The sequence below is a fragment of the Ambystoma mexicanum genome, chromosome 5q, assembly GCF_040938575.1.
Source record: "Ambystoma mexicanum isolate Mex_15411 chromosome 5q, UKY_AmexF1_1, whole genome shotgun sequence".
In the NCBI taxonomy this organism is placed as follows: Eukaryota; Metazoa; Chordata; class Amphibia; order Caudata; family Ambystomatidae; genus Ambystoma; species Ambystoma mexicanum.
This window is the reverse complement of record NC_090933.1, coordinates 398117073-398132720: the sequence shown is the minus strand read 5'-3', so window position 1 is coordinate 398132720 and position 15648 is coordinate 398117073. Positions and strand designations below refer to the sequence as shown.

The window sequence follows — 15648 nt, the reverse complement described above, 5'->3', positions numbered from 1 at the left end:
AGTTGATTTGCTTTTAAGGATGTTTCAGCACCAAGATTTTAGACTTCTTTGGGTTTACTTGAAGACCGTTAAGTTTAGTGTATTCACTTAACCCATTCAGAAGATGCTGCAGGTCTATTGCTGTCCTGTCAAACAGACGATGTCGTCTGCATAGGCGAGCCAATGAACCTTGGTGGAGATGAGTTTAGGGCTTGCCATGATCCAGGATTGAAGAAAATCGCCCAGGTCCGCCAGATAGAAATTAAAAAGAAGGGGGATCCCATGCACCCTTGCCGCACTCCTTGTTCCACGCTGATTGTGTTTGAATCCAGCCTCATCTAATCTTACCATCAGCGAGGTATTTTTGCGAAGCTCAACTAATATTGACAATAGCTTGCTTGGAAGTCCCCACCTTCTCAGTTTTGCCCACAGTTTCTCCCTATTCACTAGGTTGAACGCTCTGGAAAAATCTACCCAGGCTGCATATATTGGTCCCTCTCCATTTTTTTGGGAATATTCTGCTAGGAGGCTCAGTGTGATGCCATTTAATGTTGTAGACAATCCTCTTCTAAAACCGGTTTGAAATTTGGAAATTATGTTATTTGAGTTAGCCCAGTCCTCTAACTATCAGGAGAATCCGCATAAATATTTTGCTTTCGATATCTAGGAGGGCGATTGGTCTATAATTCTCAAGCTGAGTTCTATCACCCCCCTTGTAGAATGGTATTACCACTTGAGACCTATTGGCAGTATTAGACTTTTCCACCCCATATTTGCAGGAACTATGTACAACCCCCCCTTGACCACCCTATCTCAGGCGGTGGTGTATAGGCAAACAACTTCCTCCCACCACCATCAGGATACCCTGCAAGTACACACAAGAAAAAAAAACCTGGCCCTTATCACAGTCAACCTGTAGGGACCCTTACCCTCCAGACACCACTGGATGTCACTTCCCTGCCATGACACGTCAATCTTTCTAGCACCTGCCATATCCAGATGCCCAATCCATGGCCCGGACCATGCATTACAGACACTTCGCTATGCACAGCCAAACATAGCCCCCCCCCCCCACTTAACCCTCCTGGCACAGCCGACGGGGGCCTCACTGGCATCCATTAATGTCTGGCCACAGGGTCCGCCTCAGCGCCTTCCAGCAGGGCGCCCGCAATTGATTTGCCTTAGCCCATCTACAAGGACAGCAGTTACATCGGGTTTGTCCAAACTACTCCCTTCATCCACCCCCCCCCCCTCCACCCCTGCACAGGCGGCACCCATGGTGCCCCTGAGCAGAGCCAGAAGCCAGTCTGCTCCCCTACCTACACCCCGCCCTTCGGTGTATACATTTGGCATTCCACTAATTCTTGCCGCACTGGGTTGCTCGTCCCCATGGCAACGACCCAAACACGGACATGCCGCCACATGCGCACTAGGTATGCCTCCTACACAGCTCCTTCCAACCAGGAACACGGAGGACTCAGACATTGCGGCGAACACTGGAACAGCAATTCCAAACATCTTCTAAGGTGAGCGCAGCAACCCCAGATTTTTCAGGCCATTATCAGCGGCCCCCCTTCCTTGTATGCTCCGACCTCACTGAGAGCATCAGGAGTTTCCAAAAACTGTCTTAGCGTTCGAACTACATTGGATAGATCAGATTCCTTTCTGATTTTTCCTCCTCTCTGTGTCCTTTTTTTGCCTTTCGACGTTAGGGCTCAAATTGAAGACAGGCCCTTCTGCATCCTGTCACAGTCACAGATGCTGCACATTGCACTAATAGCAGACCAGTCCTACACACGGGAGTCTGCTGGTTAGAAAACTCGAGAGATCACCTGGAGCAGAGGAATCCCATACTGCTTATAGGAAAGGTCAGTGTACAAAGCCATAAGGGCCTCCAGCCCGTCACTCGCGTTTTACCCCTGCACCGTCCAGGTGCTTTTAAACCTTCCATTTTGTTTACTAAATCCAGAAACAACTATGTACCCATTACTGAGCACACATTTGTCCTTTGTTTATCTTTAGGGAGACCTGCATACACAAGGTCCCACAAGAAGGTTGTGAATTAAAATAACCAAAACACCAGTGATCCTCGTGGCAAAATTCTTAGGACCACAGCTAAGGATCACACCAAATTCTCTTTATTTTGTTACAAATGTCGACCAGTCTCTTGGTCTTGGACCAGTTCTTGCTGGCCACTCCATTAAGCGCCAAACACAGACAGAGATAACTGTCCAAAATCTGTCTTAGCCCCTCCTGGGCACACTACCAGCGCTTAGCGCCAATAGACTATCTTTTCGAGCTTTATTGGCCTATACTGCTTCTATTTAAGAAAGCAACCACTGGATGCAGCACCTTACAGAATAAGAACTATCAGTTTGTAACCCATATGAAGCAATACTGTGTACATCTCTAACTCTTCCCTTACAACTATAAGGATATGTTACGTACCTACTTTTCATATCTGTAATCGACCGCATTCTGCACTGTTCACAATTTTTTGCACATTGTCATCACTTTTACCTGGTGGTGTTATGTTTAAAATCATGTTTTCTTTTTAAACAAATAATTTTTCTGAAAAAAGCTACAAGAATAGCCATAAACATAATAAAAAGGCTGTTGTAGACCAACCTCAGTTGGTGGTTGTTTCCTCCCCTTACGAGTATTGGTCACCAATGTTTGGAAAGTTCAGGAAGGTAAAAATAATAACTGCAAAAGAGTGATTGCAGACTTGAATTTGTGAGGCCAGGATTACCCCATATATACACATTGACTCTTCAGCCCATTACATCCTGTCCGATCTAGGGCTGTCCCTTCTGTTACAAAGACAGGATAGCGGGGGGCTGTTGGAGCCGCTGCATACCTTGTCCATATGGATGCAAAGGAAAGCAGCCCAACGCAAATAGGTAGACTGTAGGCCACGTACCTGGTTGAAGCCAGTCCCACCTTGACACTCGTTCTTTGACAAATTCCTGGAATGGCGTTGGACGGGTACCTCTTTCTGGCACAGCGGCCATTTTGTTGAGCTGTCTGCAACGTGGTGCTCGGCCAGCTGGGCCCAGCCTCCTCCAAGATTTCTTTTGTGTGGATCACGAGGCCTACCCTGCTCCTCGGGCCTCGGCATGGTAGGTGTGGCACCCTCGACCTGGGGGTCAGTAGAGCTGCGTTTAGGCGCCCCCTGGGACGTATTGCTGGTATTAGGGCGTAGCCCCTCGGACGTATTGCCGGTATTAGGGCATAGTCCCTCGGCCATGGTGCTGGTAAAAGGGCAGAGCCCCCCCTGCGCCGGGAGGATCCGAGGATCCCTTGACCCGAAGGCCAGTAGCTACAGCAGCCTAGGCTCACGTGCCAATAGAAGGACCTGGCCGGTCCCTCCCACGCGGGAGAGTCCCTGAGAAGGAGTCTCCCTTGCGAGGTGCGCTGGAAAATATCGGCCCTACCTTGGGCATGGTTCGATGGTTCACGAAGTTCTTGAGATCCTCTGGAGGCGACTTCTGGAAGAGCTCCCTCCGCCTGGCGAGTCTGTTCTTCAGCGCCTTCGAGGACATGATTGCCAACCGTGGTCTGGGCCAAGGCAATGTAGGCAGAGGGCGTGGGGGTCTGAAGTTGGGAAGAGCCCGTTGCAGGATGGACACCTGCTGAACCCTGTGGAAGTCGACATGCGGCGAGGAGGAGCGTGACGCCTGAGGACCGACTACCTGAATGATAGATAAGACAAAAAGAAAAGACAAAGAAGTATGCGTGCGTGGAATTACATGGCCGAAGCCAAACCCAGGAGCGCTGGTGAGTTTAGCCCGTTCCCTTCGACGCGGAAAAGGGGACTGGGGTGTGGCGCCAGAGGGTGGAGTCAGGGCAGCACATGCTCCCTGGGCCACGGCTCTAAATTTAATGGGGAAGAAGGTTTTTTCTGGTGAAAAAGATTCCGTCTCCCGTCCCTTGGAAGGGACGCCCATACAGTATGGAGGAAAGGGGACGGGACGTAAGAGTACTTTTGTAACTTATTTTTGGAATGGCACACAGCTAACTCAAGGTAAGTAAAACCCATATACTTTAACCTCACAATGAAATCCAGGTTAGATCTTTCCCAGCAATACAAGTACCTTATGTATAATTTATGAGAAACAGTTAGAACCAAAGACTCTGTGAGTGTGTCTACAACAGCACAGGGAAAGTAAAACCCAATGTTACACTATACTGAATGACCAAGTTATTCTAGGTAGGCAACAACCGAATACAGATTTATTATGGACAGGCTAGCAGCAAGTCAGGGGAAGCAAGACCCAGGCATAATCTGGTGAAACCAACACATTACTTTTGGGAAGAGACATAACCTAATCACAGTTTACACCTTCACATCTACTGTCTATTAGAATGACAAAACTGTTTGTAAGGAAGAAAGGATGTTAACCATACTTTTCAGAATAGTGCATCACACATCCAAGGTAAGTAAGAACTTGTTAACTGTTCAATCTTCGAGTTAGAGTTACCAACCAACTCTTTTACAAAGAAATAACGTTTAAACACCCATTTTCTTTTCTAAGCAAAAGGCCCAAACCCTTAAAAGTATTTCCCTTATTCTTGGAGCATGAGTGTTCTAAGTGGCAGAAGGGGGGTCACTAGGATCTAGTGACCAACAGACAGTGTCCGAATAGGTTCTTAAGTAGCAAAAGTCAGAGTTCCTTAGGAAGACTGGGCAAACAGGTGAGCACTTTACTTCTAGAGTTAGAAGAGGGTTCAGTAGCTTCACAGACGACACCCTAGCAGGATTCTAGCAGACGGACTGGGTGCACTGGATGAGAGGCCTCCCCACACAGAAATCCTAAGAGACTTAAGGTAAGTACATACCCAAGCCAACACAGTACATGAGCATTGAAGAAGATTTTGCAGCAGGAGGACTTTAGGATCTGCAGCCAAAACCCCGTTCAGTGGATTCCTTTTTGTGGTGACTGAAAACAGGACCTTGGAAGGGACTTTGCAGTAGGGATCAATGGAGAAGGCTCTAGGCAAGGTTTTCCTCATGGCTGAATGCGGTTCTTCGGATTTGGCGCCTTTTCAAGGAGCACAGAAGAAGACAGAAAGTCGCGGTTGTATTCTCATTGTTACAAAAGTCCAGCACTCTGTTAAGGTGACTTTTCGGACTTCATTCATGTCTCTCGGGATTCACAAGGATGCTCACGAAGTATCCGCGAGATTCGGAAGACTGTGCACCGCACAGTGGCTCAAGGTCCTAGGGTATTGGGATATTGCAGCAATGCAAGGTCGCAGCAACACGTGGGATGGCTCAAAATGCAGGTCCTCGAGTCTAGTGGGTCTCACCAGGCTTTTGGTCAGGGTCGTTGTTTTCTGAGTCCCCAGGTCGATTGGAAGAAAGGGCTACAGCAGGCTCAGGTTGCAGAGCAGGCTCTAAGGTCACTGAAAATCGTCTCCAACGATTTTCCTTCAGCATCCTCCTCTTCGGTTTCAGTTCCAGTGGTTGACTTGTCTTCAGCTTCCAAGTTCGCAGTTTTTAACAGGAACTACAGCACAACCTCTGCATTTTCTCCCTGCATTCCACAACAAGGGGTGGTCCGGTTGTCCAATCAGGACAGCCAGCCCCCCACTGGGATTTGTCCCGATTCAGGCAAGGAGGAAGACAAAGGGCTCTGGAGTTTTGGACTCCTCCCTCACTTCTTGTCTTCACAGACAGACTGGAGCCTGGGCGGGGAGTCCAGAGGACTCCCGCCGAAGATAAAAAACACACAAAGGAATTTCCCATCCTGGATGTCAGGGGAAGGAACAAGAAAGGAGAAGAAACACTAAAATGGCAAAAAAAGAAGACGAAGGTCATTTTGGTAAAATGAGAATCCTTAGGTGCCTTTACTGCAGCTGTGAGCAAAGACCATGGTAAAGGTGCGCCAAATGAATACAAGGTATCACTGCCACCAGCCATTGAAGGTAAGTTTGTGCCTGTAACAGAATTGTTACAGTTTTAGTGTAAAAGGGGATACATTGTATATCCCCAGCACTCCACATAAGGTAGGGTGTGCTGGTTTCATAAAATATAAAAAGGGATCCAAAGATCCTTTCTACCCTTGGGAACTGTAGTTCTCTCAAGGTTAGCCAGAGAAAGTTAAAAGGGGAGCACCTAGGCGCAACCCAGCAACAACAGGCACTTAGTGCCAAAAAGTTGTTAAAGAGGATAACTTTAAAAAGACACTATGGAGAGTCTAACAAATGACACCCATAAAAAGAGGAAAAGATTCTGTGAGTGTGGAAAAAGGTTACCACACAGAGGTATAAGGAAAAATAATCCACCACTAAAGCAAATGGTTCTGGGGTTGACACAGGTCAGGAAGATTTATAATTTATATGAAAATCTTAACGAACATTGAGTATAGCCACTGTATTGAAGTTGGCTGAATTCTGAGCATACCACTGTATGGAAGTTGGCTGAGGTTTTGAATATGGCCACTGTACTGAAGTTAGCTCAGGTTTTGATGCAACTGTCCACTAACTACTAAAAACTTTCCGAAAGTCTGCATACTCACCCTCAAACACAGAACACAACACACTCCTACCTCTACCGCAGCAAAAACTTAAAACCACCAAATCGGCACACACTATGCAGCACCCAACAAGAAACTAAACCAATTATACCCAAATCACCTATTCATACTGATACACCAAAAACCACATAACGTCTACCAACTAAAAACAAACCAGCACACAGTGACAATTTTTCCCGAACTGAACCTACAAACAGCACATAAGATCTCTTTTGCGCTTTTCCCTCTCAATCCCACTAAGCAAGCCGTCCCATCCTTCTTTTCTTTTCAGATCCGCCAGAGCACCTGGAGACAATAAAAATGTCAGCGGTATAAATCACAATAACTTTGCTCACCTCTGTTCTTCCATTCCTGGACACTTGCACTCACCTGTTGGCTTTGCCAAAACATGTTATGCTACTTTAAAATACTCTTTACTCCCTACAAAATGTCAACCTTGGGACTTGTGACTTTTAGAGCAGTGTGTCCCATCCTCTTTAGCAGGGAAAGACTTTTTATGTTCTAGGGGCCGTATTTTATAAGGTAGTTTAATAGTGTTGTAACTATTCCGTCAATACTTCGCCCTTCCGAACAGGTTCTACAATAAATCACTTACTTTACTGTATACAGTTTACTTGAGTTTCTTATCGGAACAATACACATTGGTTTTAAAAGGGTGACTACATATATATGTGCATAGTGCAGATTCAATGATATTACTTGGTTATTTCATTGCAAAGTGTATTCAGTCCTAATTAACACTGTGTTCTTATACTTTGCTGTCTAACATGAATTAATGGAGTGCTTTGTGTGCATCTCATTGAACCAATACACCACCCCAAATGATCCTGAGTCGACTCATAGGCCCTACTCATTAGTCATCTACCTTGATAGAGTTTGGCTAGACTTTAGTATTGTTTCCCTGTTCAGAAGAATAGACCCACAGGGTTGGTTCTGAAGGTCCATCTTAACATCAGTGGTCAGGACACGTTCGTGGCATCTGTATCAGTACCTCTTTGCCATTTTAACAGGTGATCTTGCCTCCGTTGGTAAGGCATCTTCTTGAGTTATGCTAGGTTGGGGTGTGGAGTGCTAGGATGGTATCCCTAGACTGGGAGTGCCTGGAGATTCTCATTGCAGAGGTCGACCAGAAGACTCAGAAAAACTATTGGGAGCAGAGTGCTCTTTTACTACCTGCAATGCCCCACTAAACATTTGTGCTATCATCCTCACTGAATGTATAGGCATCAATCCTTACAAGAACTTTGTGCTATACTTGCAGCTCACAGATGAAGTTCTCTCAATGCAAAAGGGGTCAGAGAACTAAACAGACTGAGATCAATAAAGAAACGGGCAATAATAATTATTGATTACAACAAAATGTACCTGTGCCACAGGGTTGATGTCCATGTACTGATGACACTGCTCGCAGTGATGGAATGCATTGTACGCGGCATATTTTGTCAACATCATGGACACGGTATCATGCTTAAGCAGATCCTTTTCTTTGATTGTTTCTGTGAATGAAATGCACACCAGTTATAACCTGCTTTAAAAGATGCGCAATGCACTGACACTTTTGCTTTCCGTGCCCGAGAACTGCATACATACAAACCAGGCTTTGTTCCACTGACTCTGAGCTTGAAATTTGTAAAACCCACTTGTAAAGAAGGGAAAATAGCTCATATAGCAGGATACATTTTCTGCATGGCAGAGGAAGACTTCAATGGAAATAAAGCTTGCCAAACAAGAAATTTGAAAATGCGTAAACTGTTTTTATTGTCACAGAATAAATGAGAAAAATCGTTAATGGAAAATCTTGAGAACGTGAAGAGAAACTTTACGACCAGGATTGGATTGCAATTCTGGACGGAGCCACTGGTTACAAACTTTACGGGAAAAACTGCCTTGACCTCAGAAGACGAGGCACAACTTAGCCTTACTTGATAAAATCCCCATCAGATCATCTGCGCAATCAATTCTTAAGACTATGCCTTAACCTGTTCCCAACAAAAGAGACGGTTGAGGTCAGGAAAGCTGAGAAACTCAGACTATCACTGCAGACTCTGCAATCACACACCAGAATCTCTGTATCATCCAATTAGGAGTTGCCCATGGGGAATATTAGATCAAATTTGATGGAGAAATTCTTCAATGAAAACCAAACCTTAATGGACGAGGACATTTGGTCCCATATGATGCGGGGGGACTAGGATCTCTTTAACACTTTCCTTGCTGGAATTTGTAACAATGATATTTGGGGAAATTGAAACAAACTGTCATCTGACTGACAAGAGTAGTTTTTCATTTCAAAGCGTAGAGATACAATTTGATGTTTTACTGTTTACTTTGTATAATGTTGAATTGAAGGTTTTGTTTGGAAACCGTATGCTAAAATTTTTTTTAAAAAAGTCTTTTTGGAGAACTTTAAAGAAAATGTGCCTGTTAAAGATCTGAGAAACCCAAATACAAAATGCCACATCTTTTGAAAAGGCCATGAAGCCATATTGATGCGTTCCCATGTTTATTTCTGCAGTCATCCATGTTGAAACCAGGTATGGCAGGGCTCTTCTTGTCTGGAGTGCCCAGTCTAATTCTGGGATCGACACAATATAGGTTTCCGATATGTTATGAAAAATCGCCATTTAGGTTTAAAGAGCCTATTTAACACTTCAGTCCTCAATATGCTGGACTTAAACACATGGAAAAGTCTAGACATTACACTTCTCAGATCCACCACACTGTACAAGTATTAAACATTTTGGCTAAAATTGTGCCTCAAGCGCACAAACTGGTCGTTCTTCTCGTAATCAAATCCCAAAATGATGTTACAACACCCCACCTTCTTAACAAGTGTATGCCCTCATCTTCCAAACACACATAAACCACACAAATCCACCATCCGCCAACAACGGGCACCTACAATTTTCTTCCTGGCATCCTTCCACTAAAAACAAAAACCTCATCTTTTGACCTAACAACCTGTTCACCTGCTAACAGCCATCAAACACTACTTTCTTCAATGGTAAGTCCCTACCCCAAAGCTTTCAGACACTACACACACATTTGCAGGCTTCTCCACAGAGTGCATCACAAACACTCCCCAGAGGGATTATGTTGTTCCATGTAAATGCTTTAAACGTTATGTAATATCTCTCCAATCATCCTTTCTCAAGCACTGTGGCATCTTTTATCACCCACTGCCATGTTAGTAGGTACTGCTGGACGCTCAATAAATAATTCAGTTTCTGTGGTTTCTGGGTGTTGGGGAGAATTTTCAGTTTCTGTTCCAATTTCTTTTAACCAGAGAGCCATCCAGACTTAGGACTTTTACATTTTAATTCCTGAGTGAGTGGGACATTTTTCTCACTTCCTCTTGTGTTTTTTCCATGACCAGGATTTTACGTTTTCACTGTTTTTGGAGTCTGAAGCTACATAGGTATCTGCTTTTTGCAGAGTGACACACAGCACCTTCAATGCAGTGTCACAGTGAAATCCTTTGGCTTTCTCTTAAGGTTTAAAATACCGTTTCTTGGGTGAACTACCGTTCCCAAGAATAGTAAGGTGAAATTGATCTTACTTACCTTTTAACTTTGTAGGTTCAGCACACATCTTATGTGGAGTGCTAGGAGGTTACCTAGTAGTCCCTTATCCTACTTTCTCATGTAACATTTGTTACCCTCTCTACTTTAAATGGCTGTTGGCTGTGGTTTACTTTTCACTACCAGTGTGCTTTTTTTAATCGCAGGCTGAACCTTCAGCTGCAGTACAGCACCCATGGGTGTTTATTTTGTCAAAATGCCCCTCCACCCCAGTCTTCCTTTTTGGTCATTTTCTGTTTTTGAGGTCTTTCTGGGCTTTTACTCCAAGTCGAGAAAGGTTTTAGCCCTCTGTGCGTTTTGCCTTTGGTGGGCCTCAGCCATGAAGCCCGCCCCTGGCTCCAGTGTGTCTGGAAGGACATGAAGTGAGGGAGGATCCCGAAACTCCCGTCTCTAGGTGTCCCTGAACGAAACCAGTCCTGATAAGCTGGCTGGCTCTCCGGGAAGGACGGCCACCCTGCTGTGTGATTGACGACTGTTAGGCAAAGTTTGAATGCAGTACCCTCTGGGTACACTACAAACAACTCTGACTACAGGTATAGGCAACCTAACCTTTGGTATAAGCTTGTACTACACAGTTTTGGTAGCGTGTTGAGAAGCCAGGCTTATCTCAAGAGGGGAAATGTGAGCAGTAGTGAAGTTACACAAAGATTCACAGTTACAGGTATTCAAATAAACTCTTACACTTAAATTAATAATTGTTTATGCAAAAAACCTTATCAGTCAGTAATAAAGCCTTCTTTAGAAGGGAGCAATGGAATGGTAACACACAAATACACTTCAATACTGTACACTCTGAGTTTCTGAATCAGTAAAGACCCTTTTGGGATGGCCCACAGACACAACCTACACACACAGATGACTTCAATAACGAGGATGCTGGGGACATTAATATCTTACAGTTGGCATTTAGAACACTCAGTTGGTAAAAGGCAAAGGTCATTAGAACACAAGACATCACAAATATTCTTAAGCAGGGCAAATACTTTTAGATCCTCTTGGAAGAGTCATACAATTCAATAGGCTAAACCAAAGTCAATAGGCAAAGGTCTTGTATAGGATGAAGCACTTCTGGTAAGTAAATGGAAAAGTCTTTGCACAAGTTCTTAGGAGTCTTTGTTAAAAAGAAGCATCAAATGTAGGGCCACAAGCTGATTAGACTTGTGAGTTGTAGGAGTTACAAGCACTTTTACAGTAAGAGCTAAGTTCTCTTAGACTTGTTATACAGTACCTTCGCAATGAAGAAAAAGATGCAGCTGATGACTTCTGTTCCTGTGCAGCTCTGCAGATCTCACTGTTCATGGGCCTCAGTCGTGGGGACAAGAGGGAGGATGTTGGGGGGAGACTCCTGCAATGCATTGGGATGGTCAAAACTTGCAACCAGCAAACTTCACTTTCAGTGGCTGTTTCGTGTTTCAGCTCCTTGTGTCTACCGCAAATAGCAACACTGCGGTTCCTGGCTGTTGAGGTGGACTTTCCTTGCTTCTGGGGCCCCGCACTATGTTTAGGGGGCTCAGGCTTGGTCAGTCCTGCTTCTTGGCAGTAAGGAGGATCTTCCAAAGGCTCTAGGCCAGCTTAAAAGCAACGCACACAATCTGGTGTTCGTCTCGCTGGCTATACGGTTTCCAGCAGCAACAATGTGGAAATTCAACCAGCTCAGAGATGGATGTCCATGTGGCTTCCTTAGGAGTTGGTTGGTCCCATCAACTCAAAGGGAGAAGTCGTCCTTGCAGGGGGGCTGCTCTGTCGATGCAAACTTGGTGCTTCGGCACTGCAGCAGGGCTTCATCGGGCAAACCAACGGTCCAGGAGTTGCAGCAGGCGTCCTCTTCAAGTTCTTCGGTTCCTTCGTCCAGTGGTCAATTCTGCCTTCCAAGCCAAAGGACTCTTATTCAGTTCTCTCCCATTCATTCCAGCCTAGCTGTCACTCACCCGGCAGGGTGGCTGTCCTTCCCGGACAGTCAGCCAGCCAATCACCACAGAGTGCATTTGGGTCTCCTAGGAGACTAAGCACAGGGAGATGTTAGGGAGAATTCTCATAAATGTGTCAATTCCCTTCACCTTAGAGACCCCCAGCAACTTTGCTGGATTTTGAGGACTTGATTTGTTTTACCTGGAATGAGTGTAAGCCTTTTTTTCCCCACGCTCGTATTTTGATGTATGTTTTACTCTTGTGTTCTTAACACCATAGGCATCTTTTCATGTGTGTTAAACAGCACCCTCAGTGAAGTGACACAGAGATATCTTTTAGACTTCCCACAGGTTTAAATACCTTCTTTGGGATAAACTACTGTTTCTCAGAGAATGTAAAGTGAAATTGACTTTACTAGTCTTTCCAAATTCCTAGACCCAGCACACACCATCTTAAAATGGAGGGCTAGAGTGTTCATATATTATCCCCTGTGTCTAGATACTCATGTAGCAGTCAAATGCTACCCTTTCCTATTGAAAAGGCTGGTGGCAGTGGTTTTACAACGAACTACCATGATTTTTCCCGACCGCGAACACCGATAGCTAAATATTAGGGGAGCCATGTTTTTGAAGATGGCGCCTTAAGCCCCTTTGTTTAAACAAATCTTCCTTTTTCGTAGTTTCTTTTTGGAAAGGTCCTTCTAGAGTTTGTCTCTGCGGGCCAAACTAGGTTTGGTTCCTTTGTTCTTATGCCTTTTGCGTGCTTCAGGGCTGAAGACCACCTCTGGTGTCTGGGGTGGGCAGGAAGTGAGGGAGGTGCCCGAAACTCCCTGTGCTTAGCCTCCTAGGAGACCCAAATGCACTCTGGCGTGATTGGCTGGCTGACTGTCCGGCAAGGACAGCCACCCTGCTGGGTGAGTGACAGCTAGGATGGAATGAAAGGGAGAGAACTGTTTAAAAGGAGAGTCTCTTGGACTGGAAAGCAGAGTCGCCCACTGGAACGAAAGAACCGAAGAAGAGCTGGAAGAGAACGGCTGCTGCAACTCCTGGACTGTTGGTTTGCCCGGGCAAGCCCTGCTGCAGGTTCGAATTGCCAAGTTCATCTCGACAGAGAAGCCCCTTCAAGGACGACTTCTCCCTTTGAGTTGGTGGGACCAATCTACTCGTAAGCCACCTGGATGCCATTCTCAAGGCTGGTTAGGATTAACCAGGGAGAGGGACACCAGCTTGTGTGCTTGAATTACAGCTACTGGAACTGAAGTGAATCCATTTTGTTTGGGTTTTCCGGCGATCCCGTGCATTGCAGGAGTCCCCCAACGTCCTTCCTCTTGTCCTCACGACTGAGGCTCAGGAACAGTGAGATTTGCAGAAACTGCCAGTAACCGACTTCTTCAGCTGCATTTATTTCTTCACACTAAGGTACTGTGCCAACCCGATTGAGAGAACGCCACTCTCGCTGTGAAAGTTTGTGAAACTTTTCCAACTTGCAGGCCTAATCAGCTTGTGACCCAACATATGATTATTTTTCGCCTAAACTACTTCTGAGAACTTTTGCAAAGACTTTACCGTTTGATACCAGAACTGCTCTTTCCCATCCAGAACACTAGCCCATTGACTTTGGCCTAGGCCTATTGACTTGAATTGAACTCTTCTGGTGAACTGAAACTATTTGCACTGTCTAACACGTATATGTGATCTATTCTACTTACCTTATGCCTTTTTGCTCACTTCTAAGTAACTGAACTGCCATTTGGCTCCTATTTTAGGGGAGCTCAAACTGTCTCAAAAACTTTTGTATTGAAGTGTATTGGTGTATAATATTGAGTTGCCTCCGTCTAGTGTAATGTTTTCTAAATGATTATGTAATAAATTAATAAGTGTTTTACCAAGAAACCTTGAGTATAAGTGTCTACTTGAACCACTGTGATTGAAAGTCCTCTGTGTAATAACTTGTACTGCTCACATTCACTCTTGAGATAAGCCTGGCTGCTCAGCTCGCTACCAAAAACTGTGTGGTACAGACTTATACCAAAGGTTAGTTTGGCTTACACCTGTAGTCCTAATTGTGTGTGGTGGTCCCAAAGGGTACTGCATGAAATTCTGCCTAACACGAGTTTCGGGCATCTCCCTCACTTCCTGCATACCCCAGACACTCAGGAGCCAGAGGCAGGCTTCACTCCTGAATGCCGCCAAAGGCGAAATGAATAAAGAGACCAAACCTGGATTGGCGTGCAGAGAAAATCTCTAGCAGGTCCTTTACACAAAGAAATGGCGGGAAAAGAAGACCGGGGGCCATTTTGTCAAAGATGGCTCCCACAGATGCTTTACCGGAGCTGCGAACGGTGACACCGCATCACCACAGCTGATTTGACAGCCTGCGAGTAATAATGATTAAAAGTCACTGCCACCAGCCATTCAAGCTAACTTCTAATTGTAACATAAACGTTACCAGGTACGTAAGAAATAGGATACAGTGTATCGCCCCAACGCTAGACATAATGTGGGGTGTGCTGCCTCACTATATAAAATGTAAAGGAGGTGTAAATCCCACTTTACCCCTTGGGAACAGTAATTCTCCCAGGTACATCAAAGAGAAACTACAAAGGGAAGCCCAAAGGGACAACCGAGTCTACGCCCAAAAGTTACAGGAAAATATAAATCCAAACACACTATGGAGAGACAAAAAGGTAACCCATAAAATGAATAAAAGACTAGGTGAGAGGAAAAAAAAAGATTCCCACTCACCTAGAGACAAGGCACAATAATTACCAAGTCTAAGCAAAACGTTCTGGGGTTGGCACAGGTCAGGAAGATTTATCATAATCGAACAAAGGGCTTTCTTAGGCAAAGTTTGTATGCAGTACCCTTGGGGACCACTACACACAACTAGGACTACAGGTGGAAGCAAACCAACCTTTGGTATAAGTCTGTACTACACAGTTTTGGTAGCGTTGCTGAGCAGCCAGGCTTATCTCAAGAGGGAATGTGAGCTGTAATGATGTTACACAGAGGTCTCGAATTACAAGTATTCAAACAAACTCTTACACTCAAGGTTTCTTGGTAAAACACTTATTAATTTATTTCACAGTCAGTTATAAAACATTCACTAGAATGAGGCAATCTATATCACACAAAAATATACTTCAGTACTTTACACAGTACGTTTCTGAGGTATTTAAACTACTTTGAAGGAGGAGCAAAATGGCATTCGGAGTACTTTGAAGTAGGAGCAAAAAGGCATAGGTTAATAAAAAGAAGAGTACAATTATTCTTAGACGGTGCTAAATGAGGAGAAATTTCAATGAAATAGGTTAGGCCAAAGTCAATGGGCTAAAGTCTTGTATATGGTAAAACGGTTCTGGTTGTTAAACGGAAAAGTCTTTGCCAAAGTTTTCAGAAGTAGTTTGTAAAAGAAAGAATCATATGTTGGGTCACAAGCTGACTAGGCCTGCAAGTTGCCAAAGTTTCAAGCACTTTCGCAGGTGAGAGGAAGTTCTCTCGGTCGGGTTTTCACAGTACCTTACAATTAAGAAAATGATGCAGGTGAAGACGTCTGTCCCTGGCAGTTCCTGCAGATCTCGCTGTTCCTGAGCCTCAGTCGTGGGGACAAGAGGTAGGACGTTGGGGGACTCCTGCACT

The 15648-nt window shown here is 44.8% G+C and overlaps 1 protein-coding gene across 5 annotated transcripts in view; it reads right to left on the bottom strand.

Annotated features, from left to right (window-relative positions):
• Positions 1–15648, bottom strand: part of GREB1L (GREB1 like retinoic acid receptor coactivator) — a 1340557-nt gene that overhangs the window by 87403 nt on the left and 1237506 nt on the right. For all 5 annotated transcript variants that reach the window (XM_069620882.1, XM_069620883.1, XM_069620885.1 and 2 more), the window contains one exon: positions 7887–8017. In XM_069620882.1, the coding sequence (XP_069476983.1) occupies positions 7887–8017 (131 nt within the window). The remainder of the gene's footprint in view (positions 1–7886; positions 8018–15648) is intronic.